Source organism: Corvus brachyrhynchos, unplaced genomic scaffold (assembly GCF_000691975.1).
Source record: "Corvus brachyrhynchos isolate BGI_N302 unplaced genomic scaffold, ASM69197v1 scaffold80, whole genome shotgun sequence".
NCBI classification, from domain to species: Eukaryota; Metazoa; Chordata; class Aves; order Passeriformes; family Corvidae; genus Corvus; species Corvus brachyrhynchos.
Genome location: NW_008236769.1, coordinates 11,814,479 through 11,840,493, shown reverse-complemented (window position 1 = coordinate 11,840,493; position 26,015 = coordinate 11,814,479). Strand labels below are relative to the sequence as shown.

Genomic DNA, 26,015 nt, shown 5'->3' with positions numbered 1-26,015 from the left:
GGGGCCCCAGGCAGGTGTTGGGGAGCAGGGGGACCCAGCCGGTGGCTCTGGGCCGTGCCGGAGAGAGCCGCCGGCTCAGGGGCACCGGCAGAAGCCCCCCAGGATGGGAGCGGGCAGGGTGGCTGCCCTGGGAGTCGGTGCTGATGGAAATAGCACTGCCGCAGTGGCGAACACATGGCTGCGGAGCGGTGCCCGCAGCGCGGCTCCTCCGCCCGGCCGCGTTCCGGCCTCACCGGGGACAGCGAAGGGGGCCTGGGGTGTACGGGGCCCTCGGGGTCCCCACGGCCCCGCTCCGGAGGGGCTCGGTGGGCCCTGCTGTGGTGTGGCGGCATCCTCCCCGCCGGCTCCTTCAGGACCTAATAAACTTCTCCGGGTTATCTCGTCGCGATACGCCATCCCTTAACACGATAATCTCGAGAGCGTGAACTGTGTGTGTACTGCAAATGTATATTTTGATTGTGCTTGTTTTGTTGATTTATTTTTATAATGACTTTGTATTCCGAAATCAACACTAAATTCTCTTTTCTGACAGGTGTCGTTTATTTCTCTTCCTTATCTCCATAGTAATGTGCTTTGTTGTGACCAAGTCCGTCCTGCTGACCTGCTGTTTGCCCATCTTTCTGATGGGCATGAGGTACTACTTCAGTAGAAAAGTTATCCTGCACTATCTCGATTGTGCGCTGCACACGGACATGTCCGATATTGAGCAATATTACATGAAACCGCCAGGTGAGTACGAATTCCCTGAGGGAGCCTTCCTTCCTTCCCCCAGCCTGCTGGGGAACATGGCTGCTCCCTGCTGCTGGCGCCTTTTCCTCCTGTCAGCAGCACTGAGCAAGCTCAAAAGTCGCCAGAATGCAGCTCTTTAGCCACACCAGGCACAAAGCCATCTCTGGGTTTGGTTTGGTTTGAAGGTTTTTTTGCTGGTTTTGGGGTTTTTTGGGTTGTTTTTAATTACTCCCCCTCCCCCAAGTGCCTAGTCATCCCAGGCAGCCTCTGTCCACCTCTCGAGCATAGCACTGCTGGGTCCCACAGCCACCCGGAGGACTGGGGTGTGGGTGCTTGGGGACACTGAGGCTGGAGGATGTGGGTTATTTGCTGCAGCCTGGGTCCACCCCAGCCCTTACATCTCGAGCTCGGTCTTTCTTTGCTCCGTGCATTTGGTATTAGTTCTGACAGCAGGAGAAGAATGAATGACCTTTTAGCCCAAATGCTCAGAGGAGCCCGTTTTAGCTGTTGAGCCCATTTTCCCATGTCATTCAAGAACATTCCCTAATGCAGGTGTTTTGGAAGAGGCACAGATCAGGTATGTAAAGGGCTGCTGCCGCATAAGCTTGTCCTAATATGGGTTCATCCATTTGTTACATGTATGAATATAATTTAAAATACAATATCTAATGATAATGTTATCTTGTTAAACTGTAAAAGACAGCTTATGTCATCAAAAAAAAGTCTCTTTAGAACCTGTCAGGTGCTATTTCTCTTTTTGTAGGCATGCATCCATATTGAGGACAAGAGTAGGGGGATGCCTGGGCAGTCGTTTGGGGTTTGCTTTTGGTGGTCGCAGAGTGCTAGTGAGCTGAAGAGCAGGGCAATGCCAGCATCCCACCTTAGTTCCATCTTCTTGGGCTACCTGCTCTCTTCTTGGGTACCTCCTGTGTTGTTTTTCCATGTGACCATGTTTTTGCTGTATCATTTGCTGTATCATTCCTGTTTCCCAGGTGTGACAAACTTTTCCCTGGGCACTTCTAAAGAACTGCTAGGAACTACCCTAGCCACAAACCTTCCCTCACTTCTAACATTCAGTGTCACATTTTGCTAAAATGTTGCTCCTCTTATGAAGCATTAACTAGCTTAATTTAGATTTCCTTTCCCATCATAGTGTGTATCTTTGTGTGTTTCATCTACAGGGCTTGTTTTTGTAAAAATTAAGTGATGTGTGACTTGTATATAAAAAGCTCAATCTTCATTAAAGGTGGTGTGACAGAAATAAAAGGATTCATAGCGAAAAATTTCTGCACCTCTGCAGTGAGGTCCAGCAAGGTATTATGCTGGAGAAAATAGCAGAAGATTCCAGTAGAATAAGAACATGTAATATGGAGTTAATAGGTGTTTGAGCTGCTTCGCTTGTTAATCCTGAGGACTTGTGTGGTCACAATTTAGAGCAGGGATCACAATGCTTGTATTTATAACACTAGCAGACACAAAAAATAAAGGAAAGGGACTCAAAGTAATGCCCTCAATTTGTTTAGGGTCAGTAATGTAATCTGGTTCAGCTGTGTTGCCAACATGTCTTTGAAATGTTAACATTGCTTTTATTTGGTACCTGAAAGGGCTAATTGCAAATTTAGAGCAAGTGTGTGGGCTTTAATTTTTGACAGAATTTAATCATGTAATTAGGCTTCTGCCATGCCATAAAAAGCAGATTTATGGGATTGTTGTTTCTTGTTAAAGGTTCTTGATGATAGTGGTGTTAGCAAGTTGGCTGGAGTCATAATAGCGTAAAGAGACCAAAGAGGCTTTGGGGTCTGGGTAAGGAGAAGGGTGTCTGCGTGTTGGGACCGGCGCCATCCGTGTGCAATGAATCCATGTGGTGGTATTTGGTGTAGCTGTGCACAAGGCATGAATCCAGTGGTTTGCTTCTGTTTCCTCCAAAAGTGGAGTTGGTGGATTTTTTCCTACAGGACAGCAGTATAAATACAGTCATCCTAGAAAATCCTGGAGTCTTGTGCGCCTTGAAGGCTGGCTGGCTGGAAGGCATCCGGAGGAAGGCAGTGATGTGCCACACTGGCATTGCCTGTCCCACCCAAAGGACAGAACAATGGCAGTAAAACAAATTCAAGCCCCAAGTTTGTCTTTTATTTGCCTAGTTTACAAATTAGCACCCAGGCAGAAATGATTGCAGTGGGAATGAGAAGGGCTCGTTGTATTGCAGATGAGATATTTGTGAGAGCTTTCTCAGTGAGATGTTAAGAACTGGTCTCAGCAAGAGAAATGGGCTGTGGGGATGGGGTCTCAGAAAGGCTGGAGATGGCGAGAGCTTGGCTAGGCAAGTTAAACCCAACCTGATACAACCGCAGCTTGGCCTGGGAGTATGACCAGGAAACTTCCTGCTCCTTCTTCAGAGAATCAATATTTTCCTCCTTGAATATTTTTTTTGCAACATAGGAAAAAGAGGAAGGGAGCATTTTGGTGGTGGGGTTATGAATTCCTGTTTCTCAGGGTGATGAATGCAAAGGTAGAACTGAGACACGGTCGTAAGGTCTGGGATAAAGATGTTGGTTGCAGATTTGCTGATGTTTTTTCCCCTTGGAATCCAAGCTACCCAAGCACAAGAACCTGTTGTTTGCAGCCGGCTCTCCATGGTGCCTGGGGCTGGAGTACTATTGTAGAGAGCATCTGCAGCAAATAGCCTCCGGTTAGGCAGGCATCTACAGTGAGGGGATATTTTAACTATTAAAATTGATCATTCTTCGTGGTATTGTGAAAACATCCAAAAAACATGTGGGTCAGTTTTATAACCAAGCCAAAAGGACCCATTTTGCAATGGGATACCATAAGCACCGAGGTTAATGATTAGTGGTGAACAATTCCATGAGTTACACCATATTACGGTTTTTCTCGTGCAGTTTTTTTGAACCTCTCGCCTCCAAGTTAGTTATTGTTTGAATTTTCCTCTGCTGGGTTTGGTACAAACTGAAAAATATGTGCTGACAGTGATTTTGCAGAAGTACACTAGCCAAAATTTAAATCTTTGTTTTCTCTTGCCCTCCTACATTTATGCCAAGGGTCTGGCAGAACGTTTGGGCCACTGCTTAACTTGGAGCTTGTACACAGCGGTGTGACTTGAAATTGCTTTCAATGTGAAAGGAATTGTTTGTGTTGAGTCTGTGCTGGAGTCTTTAAACAGAAGGTTGAATGGTTCAAACACCTTCCTGAGCTCTTTATAAACTTGCATTTTTCATTTTAAAATAGCACTTACTGGAATTTACTTTGGGTTTTTTTTTCCTTCTTCAAAGGCTATGAAAAAAGACTACTGGGGTGGTGAAAAAGAAAGGAATTGGATAATGGGCTTAATTGTCAACCAGAGTAACAGGCTCTAGTAAACAAAAAAAAACCCAACCAAAACCAACCAAAAAAAAAAAAAAGAATTAATTTTAAATAGAGCCCTGCCTCTTGCATTTATCCACACAAAAAAGATGAGCACAGCTGGAGCTTCTTTTATGGTCTGATGATTTTGATGACTAATCAATTTTACAGTGTCCCAGTTGGTTGTGTTATATGTCTTTTTGCAGTGATTGGTGTGTTAGAGAGATGCTTGTGAGGCTGAGGTCTCTGCTGGAGAGCTTACGGAAACCAAGACTCCTTGTGTCCGATGCAAAACTGCTGCTCCCCGAAGCGAGTGGAGCTGGGGCTTTGGCTGATGAATTTCTATGTCTTTCTGTGGTTGTTTAAAGAGTTACCTCCTGCTGCTGGCTGTCCTGGTAGGGTTTGCTGAGGGGTGTGCGTATCTGTCCTGCCGGTGCAAAGACCTGGTGGTGGCAGCAGCTGGCCTTTGTCAGGAGTTTGGGGACTGGTGACAAGCTTGGTGGCTGCATCACAGTGCCCAGTGCTGCTGGGGAAGATGGACAGACAGCAGAGATAGGCAGCCTGCAGAGCTGAGGCCGCAGGACCTGGTGGGGTGTCGAGGGCATCTGCCTGGCGTGATGCAGCAGCTGAAGCTGGAGTGCTGCTGCAGGAGGTGTTGGGTCACACTCGCCATGCCGCGCTGAGGGCTGGGGCAGCTTTCGGCAGTGGCTGCACAGCTCCGGCTCCCACTCTGTGGGCGGACGGGTGCCTCTGCTTGCCTCATGCTGGGAAGGGGACAGGTGCTTTGCTCTCCTGTGCCCATCCAGGAGTGAGCAGAGCCTCCCTGTCCTGCTGCCCACTGTCCCCTGTACATGAGGGTGCGCATGAAGAGCCTGCGCAGATATCGCAACCTCCCTGCGGGACAGGGCCCTAAGGAAGACGGACTGTGGGGGGATGGCTCATTAGGGTCCAATTTCTGCTGCTCTTGGGAGGCACATTCCTCAGCCGAGCTCAAAGGAGGGATGTCCTGCCCTTCTTGGCAGAGGTTCTGGGATCATGTCCTTGTGCCAGAAGGACATCAACTGAGGTGGGTCCAGAGTTGGGTTGTGAGGATGTGAGACCCTGTTTGCTGCCTCTACCTTTTGAGGTGTCTCGTGCCTGCAGTGAGTTGTCTCATGCCTGCAGTGAGGTGTTTGGGTAACAAGCAAGTATTTGTGTCTTGCATCAGGCCTGTTGGCAGTGGGTTTGATCGCTCTGGCATGATGTTTGAAAGGTGAACATCTGGTATGGATCATGTGGCTCCTGCTACCTCAGCTCCATAAGTGCTGAGCCTTGGGGAGCCTCTGAGGTGAGCACCAGTGACTTTTGGGGTGCAGGGAAAATACAGGGTCTACCTTGGGAGGAGATCCTCGGCCCTGGAGCTGTGGTTTCTCTGCCATGCCTAAACCCTTCCAAAGACACAGGGAGAGGACGTGGGGGGGTATTTCTCCCCACTGAGCCCCCAGGCAGAGGGGCGGCCACAGAGCCCAGTTCTTCCACATTCTGGATAATGCTCAAGCTGCTAGATAAGCAGGAGTGAAGCTGCCAAATGATAACATTGTTTGGAAAGAATAGAGCAGCTCTTGCTTTGCAAAGAAAGGGCTTAGTTACCTGATGCAGGAGAGGGCTCAGGGCTGCTACTTCCCAGTGGAGGAATGTGTTTTTGGACAGCCCTGTGACACTCCTGGTGCCCAAGAGGCAGCTGGAATCTGAAGCATCCATACCTTCAGCATTTCTTGCTGGCTTTTGCAGTGCCCTGACCTCATGTATCTGCCAAACCCCTGAGCTGTCTGTCCTGTATTGGGATTTTCATGCTTGCCTTTCCCACACTGCTGTGTAGAGTGGTGAGGAGTTGTGTGGGGCTGGGAAACCCATGGGAGAGGCTGTGTATTTATCTCCACCTGGGTGTTTCCCAGCTCTGCTTCCTATCACTGCTGGGAACTTAGGGAATTTAGGTCTCCTCAGGCAGAGGAGGGTCTGTCCTGTGAGCATATCACTGCTGGCATGTCTCTGCAATTCCATGAGTGTGCTTCCAGGGATGCAACCTCCATAGCAGAGAGATCCTGCAAGATTAGGATTACAGGCTTGTCATATGCTTTATAGTGGGAAATATTTTGTCAGAAAGTATTTCCAAAGCTGACCTCCTACAAGTGGGACAGTCAGGGATTCTTCAGCTCAGCAATTCCTACTGTTGCTTTTGGGTTTCTACAGTTTAGCAGCATGGAACTGCCTGGTTTGGCATCTCTCATCTCCAATGCAGAGAGCACCTCTTGTTTCTGAGTGTTAGGGATGTGCTTTGTCCAGCATTATGAATGGGCTGAAATATTTTGGTTTCATTTGAATAATCTAAAATGTCTTTAGAGGTGGGTTGCCTCCCAAAACCCACCTCATCTGACATGGGCACTCCATCACTCGTGGCTGCCTCATTTCACTGTGCTGGAGCTTTGGCTTCTCCATCTGGAGACAGCCCCATCCTGCAGGTGTGGAGCAAGGCAAAGCTCTGCTGGCACCAGCTCCTACCCCCACCCCGTATTCCCAGAGCTGACCAAGGGCTCTCCTGGTCCCAGCAGCAAGCGCGATGCAGAAGCCCCAGCCCAATGCTGCAGCCCTGCTGATAAGAGCTTGGGTAGATCGGGAGGTGACACAGCTTGGGTCCCTTGCAGTGCTGAGCCACGTGGGCTAGCTCTGCTCAACCCTCTGGAGGGCCCGTAGAGTCTTTCTAGCCCACAAAATCTTTATTATTTTTTTTCTGCCCTCTTGGAGGGGCTCAGGCAGTACGGAGTAGAGGTGTAATGCTGTCAGCCAAGGGCCAGTGTAGGAAAACTGGAGTTGCCTGATGAGGGGAGTAGTCTGTGGATTCAGGGCTGTGTCATCCACAGCCAGTGGAATAAACATGTTTGTGGGCAAGCTGCTGCAGCCTGCCCCCCTTCCTATTTATTTATCACAGGAGCAGGAACATATGCAACAAACCCATTACTCAATGTGTGTATCCATAAGATAGAAATAGCTCTCCCTTTAGATCCACGAGTTTGGCATAGTCCCATGTCAGAATTAGATGAAAATAGATTTTATAGTAAATTTTGCAGAGTAACATGACCTTTTTTTTCCCCCCCCATGTGTTCAAGAATTCTCTCTAAAAGTAGTCAGTCCCTTGTGAACATGACCATCAGTTAATGCAGCGATATTGGAGTTGTAGCCATGACTGGATGGATATGATGCTACTGAACCTAAGCTCAACCTGCAGGTGTTTAAAATCCTCAGTACATGCCAGTGCTGGTCATTAATCTTCAGTTCAAGAGGTAACCAGTTGTGTAAATTGAACAGCAGTAGTTTTTTAGGCACAGTTAACTTCTCAAGACCAGCAAACAAGCCACAATGGGACTTAGGAACATGAAGGAGGCAGGGACGTCAGGTGTTCTGGGGTTTTTTCTAGCTTTGAGGTAATTTCTTTAACGTTTTCTTCAATGTTAGATGTTTTCTGGCATGGTTGTATGCAATTTCTCAGGACTGTCTTAGTGAATAAACAAAGAAGGATTCTGACTCCAGAATTTTAGTTGCAAGTTTAAATGCAAATTTATTACTCTTATAAAGGGTTTTAGGCAGCTCTTCTTCTTTCTCTTGCTTTCTTAGGGATGGCCAAGATTTAAAACCATTGCCCAAATGTCTGTTTCAGGTTAAGATTTCGTAATAGCCTAAATTCAGGCTTTGTGTTAGATATCTGACTAGTGGCAGGAGTTTTAAAGGTACAAAGCTTTGAGCCCCTCTTGACACTGAATTTTGGATGTAGGAATGTGAACTGAAAATTCTTACTCTCCCATTGTTATATTTATTTATTACATTCAGCCTCTTAGGATTACCGTAAGAGTCTGTGGTCATGTTGTTTCCTCTCAGTGCACCACCAGTGGTCTTAATACTTTAGAAATTGCCATTGGGGATTGCTCTCTACTGGAAGACCTCTAAATATATTGAAAAAAAACTGGTTTTGTGTAAAAGTCTAAATGCATGGCCTGATTTTTCAAGAAGGCAAACCATTCAAAATCTCCCCAAATTTCAGAGTGGATTTCTGAAATTCCTTCTGTAGACTTAGATCTTGATTCAGGCAGGTTATATTTGATTCCTCAGGACGGGAATGACTTTTGGGGTGGCCGTGAGCCCCTTGGGGACTCCGGGAGCTCACAGCATTGTTTGCTGGTGTATTGCAGAGCACATGGTTTTATTTTGGTAATGCAGTGCTGGGGACCTCTTGCAAATAATCACATGCTTGATGCTACTCCCTTCCAGACTACTGCAAAAAGAGAGAGCTAGAGAGTTTTGCTGGTATCTGGCTCTGTGATGAGCTGAGGGATGTATGAGCCTTTGTTGTTACTTTCTGCATCAGCAAAACAGGGAGCTTCAAAGTATATTTTTAGATTTTCTTTTTCCCTTTTATTTTTTTTCCCATTCTGTAGAAAGCTAAGGCATTGTTTTGTTATCCTGACAGGTGGCTAATGAAAGGAGTCAAAGAAAATCCAAAGATAGCAGCATGTCTTACCTAGTTTCTATTGACAAATTTATTCCTTGTAACCAAATAATAGGATTTGGGGGTTTGTGGGTTTTTTGGGTTTTGTTTTTTTTGTTGGGTTTTTCTGTTTCTTTTTTTGGTTTTGTGTTTCGGTAAGGGGGCCACAGGGAATTGCCAAGAAGCCTCATGTCCTTTATTAAGGATGCATCAAAAATTAGTTCATAGTGGTCTGGTCAGAGCCAGGTTCAAGCTGTGGTATCTGTTACAGATGGCTTTGAGCCATTCTTTTAAGTCATCTATTGACCCATTGGGCCCCAGCAATCAATTAACAATTTATGACAGCATATACAATATCATTTGTTATCTTCTATAACTTTGAAGAGTGTTTCTTACAAAAAGCAAAAATTATATTTCTTACAGGATAATCCTAAAAGGTAGACCTGTGATTCGCAGGGCTTAGTGCCAAGCTGGGCTTCTGCTTTATGGGATTCTGTGAGTGAAAGGAGACATTTCAAAATTGGTAATGGGAAGCATGTATTACAGTTGTATTTTTAAGTGGCTACATGAGATATTGTTATTTTAAATGGGATTTGCAACAGTGTAAACGCTAATGGAATAATACAATGCATTAGTCCCACCACAGTGTGTCCTGCTTGAAATTGTAACTTGCAAGTAATATTTGTCACTTAAAATTCATGTGTTGTTTCTAGGACTTATCCAAGCGGCAAAACTGAAATCCAGAGATTTTGTGAGAAAATGATTTTTCAGTTCAGGAACTGGAAAGTAAAAGGGAGGATAATGTTGGTCCAAACTAAACTAATTTACTACTCCCTCTCTGTTTTTTCAGTATGACAAAGCATGGATCTGTGTTTAGTGGGGGATGTAATGCTTTTTTCAGCCCAAAATGGAATGGCTGGCTCTGTTGCAGCTTTCCTTAAGAAGCACAGGTCAGACCCAAGTGTATACTTAAAAATACTGATCGTGATAGAGGCAAGATATGGTTAAGTGTTTGTTACCCCTCAGGCAGGTCCCTCTTTGTGTGGCACTGTTAAATCTATACTGCATCAGTGCTGGGATTTCCTGCATCCCAGGCCCTCTTTGAATTACATATTTAGGTATTTTATACATGGTAGTAGTTGAAGTGGTGTTGAGGGGGTCCAGGCTGCTGGGGCATCCACCCCCTGTGATCCTTGGAGGACTGAGCTGTGTGCCAGTGTCCCGGCCAGCGATGCTGGGGGCTGAACTCTGTGCAGGATTAGTGCCAGCCTGGCTTTCCTCTGCCTTTCATTTTCTACCTTTGGTGAATTCAGGACAAATGCGTGAATTGTTTTGCATTGACAAAAACTGCATTTTTAGGTAAGATGCTTCCCTAGATTTACTCTCGATCACCAGGCATTGTTATACAAGCTGTTCCCACTCTCTCTTGCCAGCGTGCTCGAATCCTGACTTGGAAACCGGCATCAGCAGTGCAAGTTTGTTTGCTTTTTACAGTTGCAGCTCTTGGGCTCTGTGCTAGTGCTGCTAATTGAAATGAGGGGTGCTGGGCCAGCTGTCTGGTCATGAGTAGCTCCTCAGTGCACCTTGCATTCAACACTCACTTCAACAGCTATCAGATAACCAACAGTGATTCTCTGAGTTATTTTTTTTTTCCTTTTTTTCCCCCCCTCTTTCATCCCCTAGCACAGCAGTTCTGTATCCCACATTTCCAGTCTTGGGTCAAACTGCAATACTTGCATTCCTTTGAATTCTGCTCAGCTATCTTGTCCATCCCTGTGTTGAATTCTCCAGTGATTTTTGGTCTGGTCTAGTTCTTGCTTCACTCATCACTTCTGGCATTTCCCATGGGGGGCGGTCCCATACCCAGGATTCCTCTGTATCTCTGATTTTCCCCTTCCTTCCATCAAACTTTTCAGCTTATGTGCCTTTACCTAATTTCATTGTATATGTACTTCCTTCTTTTTAGTTTGTTGTTCAGATATTTTGCCTGGTGAGTGCAAGTACTTTTTTTTTTTTTTTTTGGTAGAAGACTCAGAGTAACAAAGATGAGAAAATAAATAGAAGTCAGCAGCAGTGGGATATTGTGTCTGCTAAGCTGAAAACAGTGCATCAGTGCACAAACCCACGTGTCAATGGTGGAGGGAGAACATTTTACCTAAAGGCAAATGAACTGCCAGCAACAACATTTCTTACATCTTCTTTAGAGCACCTGACCCACATCACTTCCAGATGTATCCATTGATCTTTTCCCCTATGACTTTTCTTACAAACCTAATTCTTCCCATTTTAACAGGATGTATAAAATTGCTATTGCAGTCAAAGTGCACAAGAAAAAAAAAACCCAAACCCAACCACTTAATTTGCTGAGACCAGGGCTTTTTGTTCTTTTTTTGGAGGTGCCAAATCTGTTCATCCTCCCTGGATCTAGATAACAGCATCAGAAACACTGTGTAACACTTCTAGTGGGAATCCAGGGAAGACCTAAATCTGTACTCTTCCTATTTAAAATAATGTTAAATAGTAGAACTGCAAAGAGAAGCTTTTGAAAACAGCCTGGTTTGGAGCACCTGCCATTTCTAAGTGCTAATTCAGATGATGGTTAGTGAGAGGCAGTGCAATAGAAGCACGGCAGATACCTGGCTGCTGAACAGCAGTGCATCCTGGTAAAGTCCTCCTTGGTGGAACTACATCGTTAGTGGTGCGATTTGTTGAAAAAGAGAGAAAGCAAGTGGGGAAGAAGTTATTGTACAATAGGGATGCTAATGAGTGATTTTTTTTTTATTTTTTTTTTTTTTTTAAATCCAAGTTTTTTAAAAAGGGGATTTGTAAAACACCTTTTCAAGCTTTTGCTGCTTAAGTGCTAATTCAGATGATGGTTAGTGAGAGGCAGTGCAATAGAAGCACGGCAGATACCTGGCTGCTGAACAGCAGTGCATCCTGGTAAAGTCCTCCTTGGTGGAACTACATCGTTAGTGGTGCGATTTGTTGAAAAAGAGAGAAAGCAAGTGGGGAAGAAGTTATTGTACAATAGGGATGCTAATGAGTGATTTTTTTTTTATTTTTTTTTTTTTTTTTAAATCCAAGTTGTCTAAAAGGGGTATTTGTAAAACACCTTTTCAAGCTTTTGCTGCTTGTAAAGTCAATTAGATTCACTTAATGGCTATGAAAATCTTTGTCTGGTGGGGTTTCAGGAGCTGTCAGTGTTCAGGGGATAACATCAAGCTGTGCCTCTCGGACAGTGATTTTTGTTTCGGAATAAGCCATCATCGGGTTTTACGGGGCTTTTTTTGAGCCATCAGTAGTCTGAAAAACATCAAAGCATCTGCAAGGATTCTTGAGAAGTGGGAATATTTTTCGTGGATAACTCAAATAGCTAAAGAGGATTTCAGTGAAATTCTAAAAAAATATTCACAAAACCCCCCACGTTCACTGAGACTGAACTCTTGGGACAGTTTGGCTTAAAGATTCAGTGGAGCATTTGCTTTAACTTAATCATGGGCTTAAATCCCTTGTCTCTTGCTGGGAGTTTAGCCTATACTTAGGGGCAGTATAGGTCCAAGCGCTCTTTGGATAGTTACAGGAGACCTGTGACATAAATGGTGGTAAACCTTGGGTTTGCTGTATATGCTATCAGCTGCCTGCAAGATGAATTTATGATGTTTTAGGGAATACTGGTGCATTGGAAAAAGGAGTTGTAGCTGTGAACCTGCTCTTGGTCATTCTGGCATGTCTTAGCATCAGATACAGGGGGTTTAGTGTTGTCTTTGTATTTGGGAAAATCCAACAGATCCTCAAAATACTGCAGTTCTACCCAGTTTTGTGTGGATTTGCATCTCTTCTGGCTCTGGTTGCTGTAGTGCTGTTCGTATTTGTAAGTCGATCCTGTTTCCACAGGTCCTTTGTGAATGAGCGTGCCTCAGTCTGAGGGTGCACGGCGTGAAGGTGTCTGCTTTCACTAGCCCTGAGCAGCCTGCCCTTCATTTGCCACGTGTCTTCCTGATGGAATGAAACATGGCCTGTTACCTACTCACTCCAATAATTTATTTCACAGACGTGTTTCAAATTTCCAGCTCCTGTGACTGGTATTGAGGCTGAGGCTCAAAGGAGCCCTGTTCACGTGATGTGGGGTGTAAGGTGGTGATGGATGCTATCACAGGAGATCTGGATTAGGCTTTGGTAGGGACTTGTTGGCCTGATTGTTCTGGCGTGGTAGTCTGAACGTGTGGCAAAGTTTGGGGTTTTTTTCTTTTTTAGTTTGAGAGATGTAGAGATTTACACATGTAATTTTCATCTTCTGTTAATGCATCATCCACAGCAGGTCCATTGTTTGTGCCCAGCCTGACAGATGTTCATGTATTTATGGATGTGGAATTTTCTTGCACTGCCACGTTAAATAAATGTGCTTGTTTCAGTCTGGACTAGTGGGGTTCAGTAGAATTATACCCAAGGCACATTGGCTTTGATGTGCTGGGAGGGGGTTGTAGAAACATGTTGGCTTTAACAAGAGCGGACATCCAGATGTGTGCTTTTTCTGCACCACGGCAGGGCTCTGGCTTCACATGGGGCATTGCCACTGGTTTGCTCAGAGTTAAAGGCTGAAGCAAGTGTGGTGATGGAGACTCCAGCTGCTTTGGAGGCCTTGCTGGGGTCTGCACCCTTCTCTATTGAAAGACATTCCTTCCTATGGCAGGGGATAGGAGATAGATGATCCTCAGAGTCCCTCCCAACCCAAATCATTGTAGGATTCTATAACTCCTGGCAGAAGGGGGTGTTCTGAAGCAGTGTTTGTCCTCTTTGCTTTGTAGGGCTTCAGCAGAGTGGGTGTGGGGCAGCCCTTTACCTTGGCATGCACAGGTGGGACACACTGGAGCAACCTTACCCCAGGGCTTGCTTTTGCTGAGTTAGGGATAAATATAGGAGCTCCCAGGGATTACATATTCACAGTAAATCTGGAGAAGCCCTGAAGACGGCTGCAGGCAAGAAAGGTGTTCATTACAGTGGAAGCTGAGGTGGGATGGCCATGAGGAGGTGGAACCTGCAGGATGGTAGGTTGCCTTCACAGGCTTCTCCTGCTGGAAAAAGGCCTGTGCTTATATCTTCAAGGAGAGAGCACTCATTGCAGTAGTGTCCCTGGCAGTCCTGGCTGTCCCAGTTGCCTCAGAAGGGCTGAGGACCCTCAGACACCACGTCAGGAGGGCTCAGCATCTTCCAAAACCAAGCTTTACAAACACAGGGGGATGAGAAAGCAGGGGTATGCTGTCTGCTGGTTCTGCCTGGTCATGGAAGTCACCACCCACCTGGTTGAAGGTTGGGTTGGAGATGAGGGAAGGTGCAGATACCAGGAGGTGCCTGCAGCTATCAATAGGTCAGATTCAGCCTCAGGTGGGGAACACCTGAGGGTGTGGTGGGGAAAGGGCCTCCTTTCCTGCTCTTCCTGAGTGGGATAGGCTGGTTGGTGTGCTGTAGGGAGAGAGTCTTTGCTCTAAGAAGTCCTCCACTGTTAGAAGTGTGATGGTGTTTAAAGCACATCAAGAATACTCAGATTTGCTTCCAGAGAGGTTTGATAGTTATTTATTCATTTATTTATATGGGTCAGGAGTTGGATTTGCCTCAAACTGTAGCATTAGTCGTGTTGCTGCCTCTAGCCTTGGATGTCAGAAGTACGTCAGACCCTGTTCCAAGGGAAGGGCCTTGTTTCTTGGCATGCTGCAGATGGAAACTGCTTTTTTTCTTCCCTTTCCATGAAAGGATGAGCATCTCTGCAGAGACAACATGCTGCCTTGATGGGAACAGGGCAGAAAGCCTGAGGCTGGTTCTCCCAAGCCTGATTCTCTACCAACTTGATTATCTTTCCCAGTTTCCCTGTTATTTAGTCATGGCCTCCTTCCCCAGAGGTTAGGGGAATAGGTTTGACGAGGTGCTTGGGGGTCAGACAGGGTTGGTCCAGTGAGAAATACTCAAATGAGTACCCTCGGTGAGTGGCTGGGGAAGACAGAGGTAGTGAGCCACCCTCACTCCTCTCCTCTTGAGCTCTTCCCAATCCACTGTAATGGCTTTTGGGGGCTTGTCTTGATGTAGCAGCTGGTGATAGGGTGGGTTTGTCCCAGCTGGTAAGTGGTGTCCTTATTGGATGCCTGTGCTCTGGGAAGGTTGTGTGTGCAACACCATTTCAAGATGTTGTGCTAGAAACAGGAAATATTTATTGCTTGCAATAGGCTTATGGAGATCAAGCCATGTAGCCCCTGACTTCAGCCTGTAGTTTGTATGAAATCTGTGCCCTGATTTCCTGACATCTTCCTCAGTATTGAGTAATGGTTTCAGAGAAAATATAACTCCTTGTGACTGCCGTTTCACTCCTATGGATTATGAAAAGTTAGAGGTCAGGGAGGTTTGATTGATTGTGTTAGCAACAAGGTAGGATTCTTGTGAAAGCACTGCCATGTGCAGAAGGAAAGGCTTTGAGTGCAGCAGAGCCATATTTATTGTTGGTGTGAGGAAAGTACCCAGGTAGCTCCTCTGTGCTGTGCAGGGCTTGTGAAGTGCAAGTCGCTGACTGTCAGTTCCCAGTTTGTCCCAGGAAGGAAAGCGGAGGAGCTGCCCTGGGATCTGAGACTTTTCTGGTCGGTGTTCCTGCATCACAAATATTGCCTTGTCACTGTCGCTCCTTGGCTGCTGTGGTAGAAAAGTCCTCATTTAGAGACTCATGAGAGTGGCAAGAATGTGCTAAGGGAGTTAAAACCATGCTCAGAAGCACTGAAACATGCTGTGCATCACGTTTTGGTTGAATATATGCACCCCTTACATGACTTGGTTTATTGTTTGGTTTTTTCCTGTCACTTTTTAAATATGCAAATGTTCTTAGTTGCTCCCTTTTCTACCTTTTAGGGGAGGCACCTCTTAGCCTCCTTTTTGACTCTGATTTAAAGATCTTAGAGGCACAGATGAGTTATTCTGTCCTGATGCATGATTATGCCATATCTAAAGTTTGGACTTGTATCTTGGGTGCAATTCATCTTACCTACCTTGTTCCTGACTGAAAGGAGTAGTTTGCAGTGAGCTCTGTAGGCTTTAGATGTGGTCTTTTGCAGAAGGGCTCTCCTGAAGAGTGACTCATCTCAAAGGTTGTTGACCTCAGAGCAGCATAAAATTGCTTGGTAGTCTTTGTAGAGCTCAGAATTGCATTTATTATTTAACCTTAAGTAAATGAACCTTTGTTTCTCCCTTTGCTGTGAAGCATTTGGTGCAATACCTGTGTAGATACAGGCACTTCTTTTGAATAAAGGGCGCCTTGGCTAAATTTAGACAGAAAAGTAGTGATGGATGGTGAAAATCAGATTGATTCTGTCCGTTTTCCTGTTTGATTTATGGCTTGGCCAACTGCTAAGCTAAAGAAAGCTGTTCAGTGGTTACTGCTCAGTCCCTTTTTACAGTAAAGCATATAAAGTAAAAGTCAGCCACCAAGTAATGAATTCTAGGACATCCAATAATTGTAGATTTTCCAGTTTGTTCAATGTTTGGAAGTGAAAATTGCTGCAAGGCAAATTCAGTACCTTTTGAAAGCAATAAAGCCATGAAGTGAAAGATTGATGTAGAAGATGGAGACCAAGCCTTAACAATGTCCTTTCAAGGAGCTGGCTTAAAACACAACCAGCAGCACATTTGATCTTGTAAACTAATTTCACTAACAAGGAGCTAATTGTCACATCAGTCTTTTGGAGCTGGCATGACCCAGGCTAGCAAAGCTGGCAGAAGAGCTTGATTTCTTTTTTCTTTAAAACTTCTAACTAAAAACCAGTCTGAATTCTAGAAGGTAGGCTTACTTAAGGCCTGACTCTGCAGTTGATTGGCTTAGTGCATATTTTACATGCATAAGGAGCATCTACCCTTAAAGTAGTTTAAGTACTTTCTTCTGGTTTTGTCCATTTGTGCACACCAGTCCGTTCTGCTGAGCCAGCTCCGTTGCACCAGGACTCATCATCCAGTCAGCCCTGAGGACAATGCCAGGCCAAAATCGCATATCCTGGTCTTTATCCACTCCTTTAAGCTGTTTAATTCTTTGCTTATCGATAACAATTGCTCACATGCCAAAACCACAGACACTGCCTGGTTTCTCAATATGTGCTTTCTCCTGATGACCCAGCAGCAGGTAGACCCTGGTTGCTTCATCCCTGGTTTTGTCTCTCCTTTCTCTGTGTCATGTCCTTCTTTTCACCAGCAGAGAGAAGAGTGATGGGCCAGGCTAAATCTGTCCCAGATAACCAGGCTACTTCTAATCCCCCACAACTGCTTCAGCAGCTTTTTCTTGAACGGTTGTTATACATTGTCTTTATTACAGTCTTTGCTTTTCAAGGTGCAGCATGGCCAGCAAAAAGAGCCTGACAGAAGATTTTAAAGTCCTGCTGTTACACTTCTTAATATAGCACCCTCTGAAATGTGCTGGAAGGGCTGTCTTTATCCCATCTGCAGCATTGCCTCGATTTCTAGCTGTCTCATCAAAAGCCTGTTCCTACACTGTGCCGAGCACTTCCTGGGGCTTTGCTGAGCACCCCCTCGGGTGCTGTCACATGTGGTGACACTCTGGGCCCCACGGGACTTAAGCCTGTTTGTAAAATCAACCAGTGAAGTGCTGACATGGGGCTCGTCCACTAACAGCTTGCATTGATCCAGGCGTCCAGGCTGGGTCCTTGCAAAGCTTTGCCAGGAGTAAGGTGCATGGGCAGGAACTGTCATAGAGGTGTTTCAGAAGAACGGGGTGAGGTTTAAAGCAAAGGTTTTAAGATGATTAGAAATGCCTGCTGGGTTATGGCATTAGAAATGCCCAGCAGTGACAGCAGGAGGTGCTGTTTAGGACCAAACCTGGCCACTTCCTGAAGTCCCTTTACTGCAGGATGTGTTTTTCCTTTTTTCCTGTCAAAATATTAGAGTGGAAGTAAACTGTAGCTAGCCATCAACATCTTAGGGGTTTTCTGGGGGCTTTGGCACCCCAAAGTGGAATACCTGTGTTGAAGTAGCTGGGTGCTTTTGAGGCTGGACCAGCTCCATCAGAAAGCATGGAGCAGACACTGACGAAAGTTTTCGTACTGTTACTCTAAATTGCAGCCCCACCACCCTTTCCACCCCCAGGTGCAGGGAAAGCTGCAGTGGGACCATCACCTGTGCAGCACGTGCTGCTGCTCCAGGTTTATCAGCACTGGCATGTTACAGTGTACACTGCTCTGAATGCAAATACAGTTTGGGGTTTGCACTGGTGCTTAGGACAGCTGTTGCCTGCCGTCCAAAAACCCTTCACCCTGTCTCTCATTTCATGCTCAGGTTTATCAGTTCAGAGGCCACCTCTGAACTCCTGTCTCCTGGGGCAGTTTGAGATCCACTGCTGTGGTGTGGATTGTGGTCACAGCATTTCTTGCTACCAGGAGCAAGTGTCCATGGAACTGCACTGTGGCTGTGTTGCAGACTGAATGCTGGATGTCACTGGCATCCCACTGGTTCCCTGCTGCTTGCAATTCCAGAGGCTTTGCCTGAGCTTTGGGGTTGTTGCAAGTACCTTCAGCCCTTGGTAACAACACAGGTGAAAGGTGGCAAGTATGGAAAAGAAGGTGGATGGAGTAGTAGATGAATTGGTTGCTCAGAACCAAATCATCCATCTCTTTTCATGCTGTGTGGGTGATCTCATTGCTTGCTGCCCAGATGCTCCATGAATCAAGGGATGTCACCCAGCCTTGGCATATAGATGCACTGCCCTGTGCTCTTCCAGCAGGGAATTATTTATAACAGGGCAATGTGTCCTGCAGTGGTAGATTGTGTGGAGTTATTGATGGGGAGGAAGGCGTCCCACAGCATTTCTCATTTCATGCATGAATAATTCCTTCGTCCCAACACGTTTTTGCTCCCCCACGCCTGGACCTTGTCTGGTGCACAGGGATGCTCATGGATGTCAGGAGTGTCAGTATCTCTCGCATCTCACCCAGTTTCTGTAGCCATAAACCACACTAAAATGCCATTGTTTTGTAGGAGCCCTCCAGGAATGACTTTTAACTGAAGTCAAGTGTAGAGTTACTAGCAGAACTTGTGGGAGCTGTCATGCAGCCTTGCTTGAAACCAAGGGAAACTAGAAAAGTGGAAAGGAGAGAAACTCAACACAGGGGAAAGATGGAGGTAAGGAGGGATAATAGGATAATGGCATGCCTCATAAACACAGACAAAAATCCCTCCCCATCCTGGCTAGCTGGGCAGTTGCAGTCAGTGACAGGGACAGCTGCTGCCTGTCCTTGGTTAGTCCCTGCACCCAGGCTGCCTGTGTCTGGCTGGGTGGCAGTCGATGTGCCACGTCTGTGCCCTAACCTCCTCCCGCAGGCAGCATTCCCATCACGGCAGACAAGCTGTCCCCAGAAGAGCCTCCTTCCTCCCTTGATGCTGATGTAACTCGGCTGCTCTGCCCCGTGTTTCACTGAGGATGGAGGGGAAGGAGGAGGGAGAGTTGCCTCAAGTGCTGGGTAGTTCCTCTTCTCCTTCTTCAAAACTCAGACAGCATAAAAGGGCAGGAATTTAAATGGCATCAGTAATACACAGCCAGCTGTGGGCTGGGGACTCTGTCCACTTGCTGCCATGTGCAGCCTGTCTCTCTTAAAGTGATGTATATAAATAATGCTGGCAGGAGGAGAGCCCAGACACTGAATTTGGGGCTTTTTAACAGGTTATTGGTGAATAGGTAAAAGTGGCTCTGCACTGGGTCCTGATTCCTTCTGTACTGTCCTGCTCAGACCACCCCTGCTTGGCACAAGGAGCTGCTGTTCTAGCCAAAATCACGCCAAAAGATGGCACAGGAGATTGAACAAGTGGCTGCAAGGGCAAATACTTGAAGCTCTGTCATGTGACAGTGTGTTGCTCCTCCTCTGTGGCTGTGTTTCTGTGTGGTGGTGTCACACCAGGCTGTGCTGCAGTCAGGGGGTTGCAGGGAGGGGTCAGGGGGCATTTGGATCTCTGGGATGAGCAAGCCTGTCACTTTTGGCAAGTCTTTATGTAGGTATATTAAGAGCAAGGAACACAGGCAATTGCAGACCCTGTCCTATGCATAGAAATTATTTTGAGCTTTTTGGTGTTTGGATTTTTTTCTTTCTTTTTGCCCCTTCATAGCTGCCTGGGGAATAATGTAGGCGAGGGATGTTTGCCCTGCACAGGATGCTTTCCTGGCTCTGCTGTAAGGATGCATATGAGCTGGTGCTGTCCTGGTGGGTTCCCAGCAGTGGTGATGGAAATTGCTGAGTGTCTCTGCCAGTCCCCTCATCTGGGTGATGCCCCAGGGACATCACCTGTGACAGCTTTGAGCCAGTAGCAGAATTGCTCACATTTGTGTTTCTGTGACATGTCAAAGCAGAATTGAAAGTCACAGTCTCTGCTTGAAGGGATATTGCCTTGAGAAGTTGCATGTCTGGCTAGAAATTATGTTCCACACATAAGCCTCTAAGAATTAATGAGAGGTCGGCTGTGTACATAGCAGTGCCACCCCTGAAGATAAAGAGGGAAGACTAGTGTGCTTCTGGGCAAGATTTCTGTCCTTGCCCTGTGCTGAGCTTCCAAGGAAAACTCCTTGCCACAGGGATGCATCCATGCAAAATTGGCACCAACAGCTGGTGGCCATAGGAGCTGTTCTGTCCTCTCTCCAGCCCTAAGAAAAACAGGGATAAATTTTACCTGTCTCAACCCTCACCCCACAGTGTGTGGGTGCTGGCACTAGGGAGGACCCAGGTGTGAGTTCAGGAAGTTTTGGGGGCAGCAAAGCTTTGCCTGCTCTTGTGGGAATACTAGAATTTTCTAGAAAACAATGTATTTGAAAAGTACATGGAAGATTGAGCTTTGCTTTTTCAGAGAACACAATTCTGGGGCTTGGGGTAGTGGTCCCTGCATGCTGAGGGCTTAGGAAAGCTGTTGGAACCCACAACAGTCAGTCATGTGGGACTCATGCTGGTGAGGAAGGCTGATGTCTCTGTCCCCCCTCCCTCCTAGCAGTACTCTGCTATTGCTTTTGGCTCCAGTCTTTCCACCCATCCACCCACCGGCCTTTTATTCATCAAAAGGTGTAGAAGAATTTGCAGCAAAAATAAATGAATTTATTTTCACCCACCATCCATCCTCGTCGGCTGCGTGGGGGAGAGCTGCGCAGCTCATGACAGTGGAGGAGGGTGGGAGAGGAGGCTTGCAGGCACAGCCAGAGGATTGCATGGCATGTCCTCCTCAGCAGGAGTGGAGGATATGTGGCCAGTGTGGTGCCACCGCTGCGAGGACATCCTCGGGATGTGGCGCCAGCAGTGGTGTGTGGAGTCTGAGGGCAGCCCTGTGCTGTGGGGGTGGGTGGATGGATTAGAAGAATGCCCTCTTTGGTCTTCAAAAGCTGGGAATCATCCTTAAATTTAGAGCAGAAAGACAGTGCAATCTTGTGCGCTTTCAGGCCCTGAGGAACCATGTCTGACCTTGCTGTGAAGCATGAGCAAGCCAAAATCATGTTCCTTGGCACTCAATGGTTCACAGCCATTTTGTGCCTTTTTCATAGGTGTGTGCATCACAAGGTGGCTTGTTGCTCTTTTTATGGAATGGTTTGGCTTAGAAGAGACCTTTAAAGGCCATCTTGTTCCAACCCCTCTGCCATGGGCAGGGACACCTTCCACCAGACCAGGCTGCTCAAAGCCCCATCCAACCTGACCTTGAACACCTCCAGGGGTGGAGCAGCCACAGCTTCTCTGGGCAGCCTGTGCCAGTGCCTCACCACCCTCATGGTAAAAAAAAATCTTCAAAATTATATCTTTTGACTTGAGTTCCTGATGTCAAGATTGCGTGGTGAAGCTGAGGGAGTGGAGAGAGCTGAGGAAGGTGGTAGTGGGTTTTCCATGGCTGCTTCTCCTCACTTTTGCTTTTGGCAGCCTGGAAGGAGGCAGGGGAGAGTGCTCGGTGTTTGGCGGGAAACAGCTGGTGCCTCTGCCAAGTGCCTCCAGTGCTTCAGAGTGGTGTTCACAGGGCAGCTGTGGTTAAATGCAAGATGTCCATGAAGAACCGATCCTGGAGTGAGGTGGAAGAGCTTTGGATGACCACAGTGATGGGTTGACAGAAGATGGAGGCAAGTGAGGGTGAAGGCAAAGACAGAGATGCTGCCACAAGATGAGTATCTGGAAGGGCAGGGAGAGTTGTAGCTGTCAGGGTCTGTGTTTATCTTTACAGCAGTGATTATTTTCAGATAGCATGTGAGAGAGTAAAACGTCAGCTCTTGCTAATAATAGCACTGCAAACAAGGCTGTTGCTCATTACTGACAGCTGAGATGAAGTTAGTTTTGTTTCATCCTAGGTACAAAAAAGTGCAAAAACAAGCTGTGCTCTGAGTTGATATCCTCAGTCCAGAAAAGGTGAGGAGGAGACCCCCTCCCAGCCCTGGGGTGTGGCAATGGTTTTTCCAGGGTGCTTCCACACTGCTGCTGGAAGAGTGGATATGGTGAGGAGCTGCAGCTGGCTGGCATTCCAACCCAAACTATCCTAATCATAGGATAGTTTGCATTGGAAAGGACCTTTAGAGGTCATCTAGTTGAGTCTAGGTAAAAAGCAATCTGAGGGGAGGACCTTCAGCATTCTTGCTCTGAAACTGGAGGGTTTTCCCAGAGGAGGAGGGGAAGTCTCATCCCAAGGTCAGCAGCTTGTGATGTGATCCCAAGACAGCTTTCAGTAGCAAATCCCCATCTGAATGGGATGCAGCTGCCCGAGGAGGGATTTGACAACCCCATGGGGGAAAACTGTTCCAGGGCTTGTAGCCACCTTTGGGAATTTGAGGTGTCTTTAGTAGGCTGAAGGATCTGGCTGCTGGTGATCCTTGGAGCAGACACAGACATGAGGAGGACAGCAGGGAAGAAGTCTTGGGGATTGATGGCACTGGTGTAAACGAGATCTGAATACAACTCGCATTGTTTGAGCAGATGTGTCCTGTCTGTGGCTAATTATAAGTGTTGTGTGCACAACACACACTGGGAAATGTGCCAGATACTATTTCTTTTCACGTTGAATTCAAAATCATTATAATTAAGCTTTAAAATTGTAAGTAAAATCTAACAAGGAGTGCAGGTTTGGTGTCATGCTGCTTGCAACCGGATCCAGTTCCTGCTAGGATGGACAGGTGTGGGAGTATGGAGAGGATGGTTAGAAGGGCTGGGAATGTGAAGGGTTTGGTGGCTCTGCTGTAGTGGGTATGTCCAGATTTGGGTTTTAAATATTCAGAATACCTCAAAGTACCAGAAACGTGCCATTTTACAAATGTGGGAAGTGTTGCTGAGTGAGCTTTAGCAGCCTCTCAGGTTTGGTGGGCACAGAGAAGAGGTGCTTGCTAAGAAGAGAAAATAAGGAATAAAAGTGGGAAGCAGTCGTGGAAGCAATTGTGTAACCTTGGGTTGAGAGGAACCTAGGTTGTATCTCTGGTTTGACGGAAAATGAGGCAGACTTGCTGAGGAAGCAGCTCCAGGAGGAATTGCTGTGCATGGGCCTGGATGAGGGGGATGTGACTGCTGTGCCACCAGCTGCGGCTCAGTGGACACCAGCTGATGGCTCCTTTGTGGCACCTTTGAGGGCTGCCTCAGGACTGGGGCCCCAGGGAAGCATCCCACCCCTGCTCCCCAAGCATGGGAAAATTCCCGAACCTCCTTTTTGGGACTACGCCACAGGAGCAGTGGCCATGAATGTAGGGTGAGGATCACTGTGGCCCTGATGTTTGGTGTGCTCGCTGTGTGCCCAGAGGTGTGATGGATGGGCTGGAAAGTGAATTGGGCTCAGCCACCACGTGATGAGCAGGTTAAAACCAGCAGTGAGCTCTCCACCCTGTGATTTGTACGCAGAGGGAGGGCGGCTGCTGGATTTCAGTGCTTGTAGGTGTTCATCTGGGGTCATGTCTGAATAAATCACGTTCTGAGATCCAAGTGAGTGCTGGAGAACAAGTTGCACTGTCAACGCGGCAGCAGACCAGAGACATCTTAACTGCTCACGATAAATGGGTCAAAATGGGCCCTGGTGTTTTAAAAATTAGCTGTTGGCCTAGATAGCAGTAGCACAAGGATTGCTTGCAGTGGAACAAGAGTGAGCATGGCTGGAGCTGCTCATTCCGCTGAATGTGGGGATGAGCCTGGTGTGCTGAGGTGAACCTGGGCTGGTTCCCCACGCCTTGTTTGTACCCAGCTTTTCCTTGGAAGCTGAGCTGTGCCACAGGGAAGCGGGGAAGACCTTGGGCATCTCTTTCAAATGGTTTCATAGAGTCACAAGGTGTATTTGTCCTGCAGGCAGCAGCTGCAAAGGCGCCTCTACCACCCCATGCTTTGCTCTCCTCCAGTGACAAAGTACTCTGAGTTGTCTTACTCGTGTTTCCCCCTGGTTTTTGAGGAAGGGTGGTCCTTTACCCCCCCTGGGCTGTGTAACTCTGGTCTTACAGAGATGTGCCGTGCATTTGGGTTGGAGCAGTAGTCAGAGTTGGTGCTGAAGATGGAGCTGCTGCCCAAGTCAGGTTCTCTTCTGCTTAGCACCCAGGAAGAAGGCCATTGCCTGCACCAGGGTTTTCTCCTGTCATGGGGTCTTCTTCCTCTGGATGAAGACATATTGCTCCAGAGCACTGAAAGTCAGTGCTTTTTATCTGGGCAAGAGACCTGTCAGTGCCCATGGTTGGCTGCTGTATTGAACAGTGGCTTTCTTGAGTGATGATTAAGCAACCGGTCAGGCCACACCTTGAGTACTGCATCTAGTTCTGGGCCCCTCAGCTTAGGGAGGATGTTGAGATCATGTCCAGAGAAGGGTAACAAGGCTGGTGAAGGGTCTGGAGCACAAGTCCTGTGAGGAGCAGCTGAGGGAGTGGGGTTGTTTAGGCAGGAGAAGAGGAGGCTCAGGGGAGACCTTACCACTCTCTACAACTCCCTGACAGGAGGTTGTAGCCCCTGTGCATTTTCCTTGGGAAAACATTTCCTTCACACTGTCAAGGGAAAAGAGAGTTTGGTCCTTAGTTATGGAGGTCACCTGTCCCCATGTGTGACCGGTGATTTTGGACCCTGCTCCCAGATGTGTGTTTGGCAATGGGCATTTATCCATCCAGGGTGGCCAGTGACTACATGTGCTGCTTTATCTCCCACAGGCTCCTGCTTCTGGGTTGCCGTCCTGGACGGCAACGTAGTGGGGATCGTGGCAGCACGGGGCAACGAGGAAGACAACACCGTGGAGCTTCGCCGCATGTCCGTTGACTCCAACTACCGCGGCAAAGGGATCGCCAAGGCCCTGGGCCGCAAAGTGCTGGAGTTTGCCATGCTCAACAACTACTCCTCTGTCGTGCTGGGAACCACGGCCGTGAAGATGGCAGCCCACAAGCTCTATGAGTCCTTGGGGTTCAAGCACGTGGGTGTTGTCGAACATTATGCCCTGCCAGGGATGACACGCTCCTTACTGGAGAGAATGTTTTTCCAGGTCCGCTACCACCGCTACCGCCTGCAGCTGCGGGAAGAATAAAAAAGCCCCCAACCAACCAAAACAAAACAAAAAAGTATTTTTTCCCCCCTTCCTCCCCCTTCAAAAATAATAAATTACCCTTCTATTTCTCATCACCGTTGATTTGCCAGTTTTGGGTTAGAGTTTTTGTACCCTCACGTCACGTTTTGGTTTGCTCCGTTCAGCTCGATGGGCCGGCCGAGCAGCGCCCCTTCCTCGCATGCTGTAGGTGGTGGTGCTGGGAGTCCTGCGACCCAGCGGAGCAGAGCAGCGGCCTCTCCTTCCCAGGTACCTCCGTAAAGCACAGAAACTTACTGCAAAATAGTACAACTGCTCTGGTGTACATAGTCCTCTCCTTTTCCAAGTGTAAGATAACATAGTGATGCATTCATAATAGTGCAGAAATATTACTTGAATGCAGTTTTCAGTATTTCACACACCAGTAAGTAGAATATGCATTCCTCTTACCGTAATCTACTGGTTAATAGTTTTCAGAGAAAAGGTGGGGGGCACGCCCTGCCCCCCCACCCCAACCCGCTTGCTACAATGCATGAAGAGGAAAGCGCGTGCACGCACTCAAACACATCGCACTGCCACCACGGCACTGGTGTTGCACTTTTTTTGGATGTGCCTCATTCTGCCAAATGTCTGAGAGACCCTGGGTGCATCCGGTAACCACGACTCCTCTCCACCTCCCCCTCCTTCCTAAGCCAGCACAGACTCGGACCGGCTGAACTGAGCCCCATTGTACCATAGTGTGAAGTTAAGATCAAACCTAAGTATCTCCTGCGCTGTTCTGTAGCCACGCGTAACCTGCAGTCCTGGGCCAGACTCCGCATGTGCGTTGGACTTTCTCTTTGCTGCCTTTTGGGGGTTTTTGTTTGTTTTCATCTTATTTTTAAGGGTTATTTTTTTGTTGTTGTTG

General features: G+C 47.1%; 1 protein-coding gene across 2 annotated transcripts; it reads left to right on the top strand.

Moving 5' to 3' along the window:
- Nucleotides 1-16: 16 nt before the first annotated feature.
- NAT8L (N-acetyltransferase 8 like) lies at nucleotides 17-25,145 on the top strand. Of its 2 annotated transcripts, none has more exons than XM_017727740.1 (3): nucleotides 17-430; nucleotides 565-729; nucleotides 24,744-25,145. In XM_017727740.1, the coding sequence occupies exons 2-3, from the start codon at nucleotides 567-569 to the stop codon at nucleotides 25,109-25,111; spliced, it is 531 nt and encodes a 176-aa protein (XP_017583229.1). In that variant the 5' UTR covers nucleotides 17-430; nucleotides 565-566; the 3' UTR covers nucleotides 25,112-25,145. The 2 variants fall into 2 exon arrangements, with proteins under 2 accessions (XP_017583229.1, XP_017583228.1); XM_017727739.1 differs by having other exon boundaries at nucleotides 533-729.
- The last annotated feature ends 870 nt before the right edge of the window (nucleotides 25,146-26,015 follow it).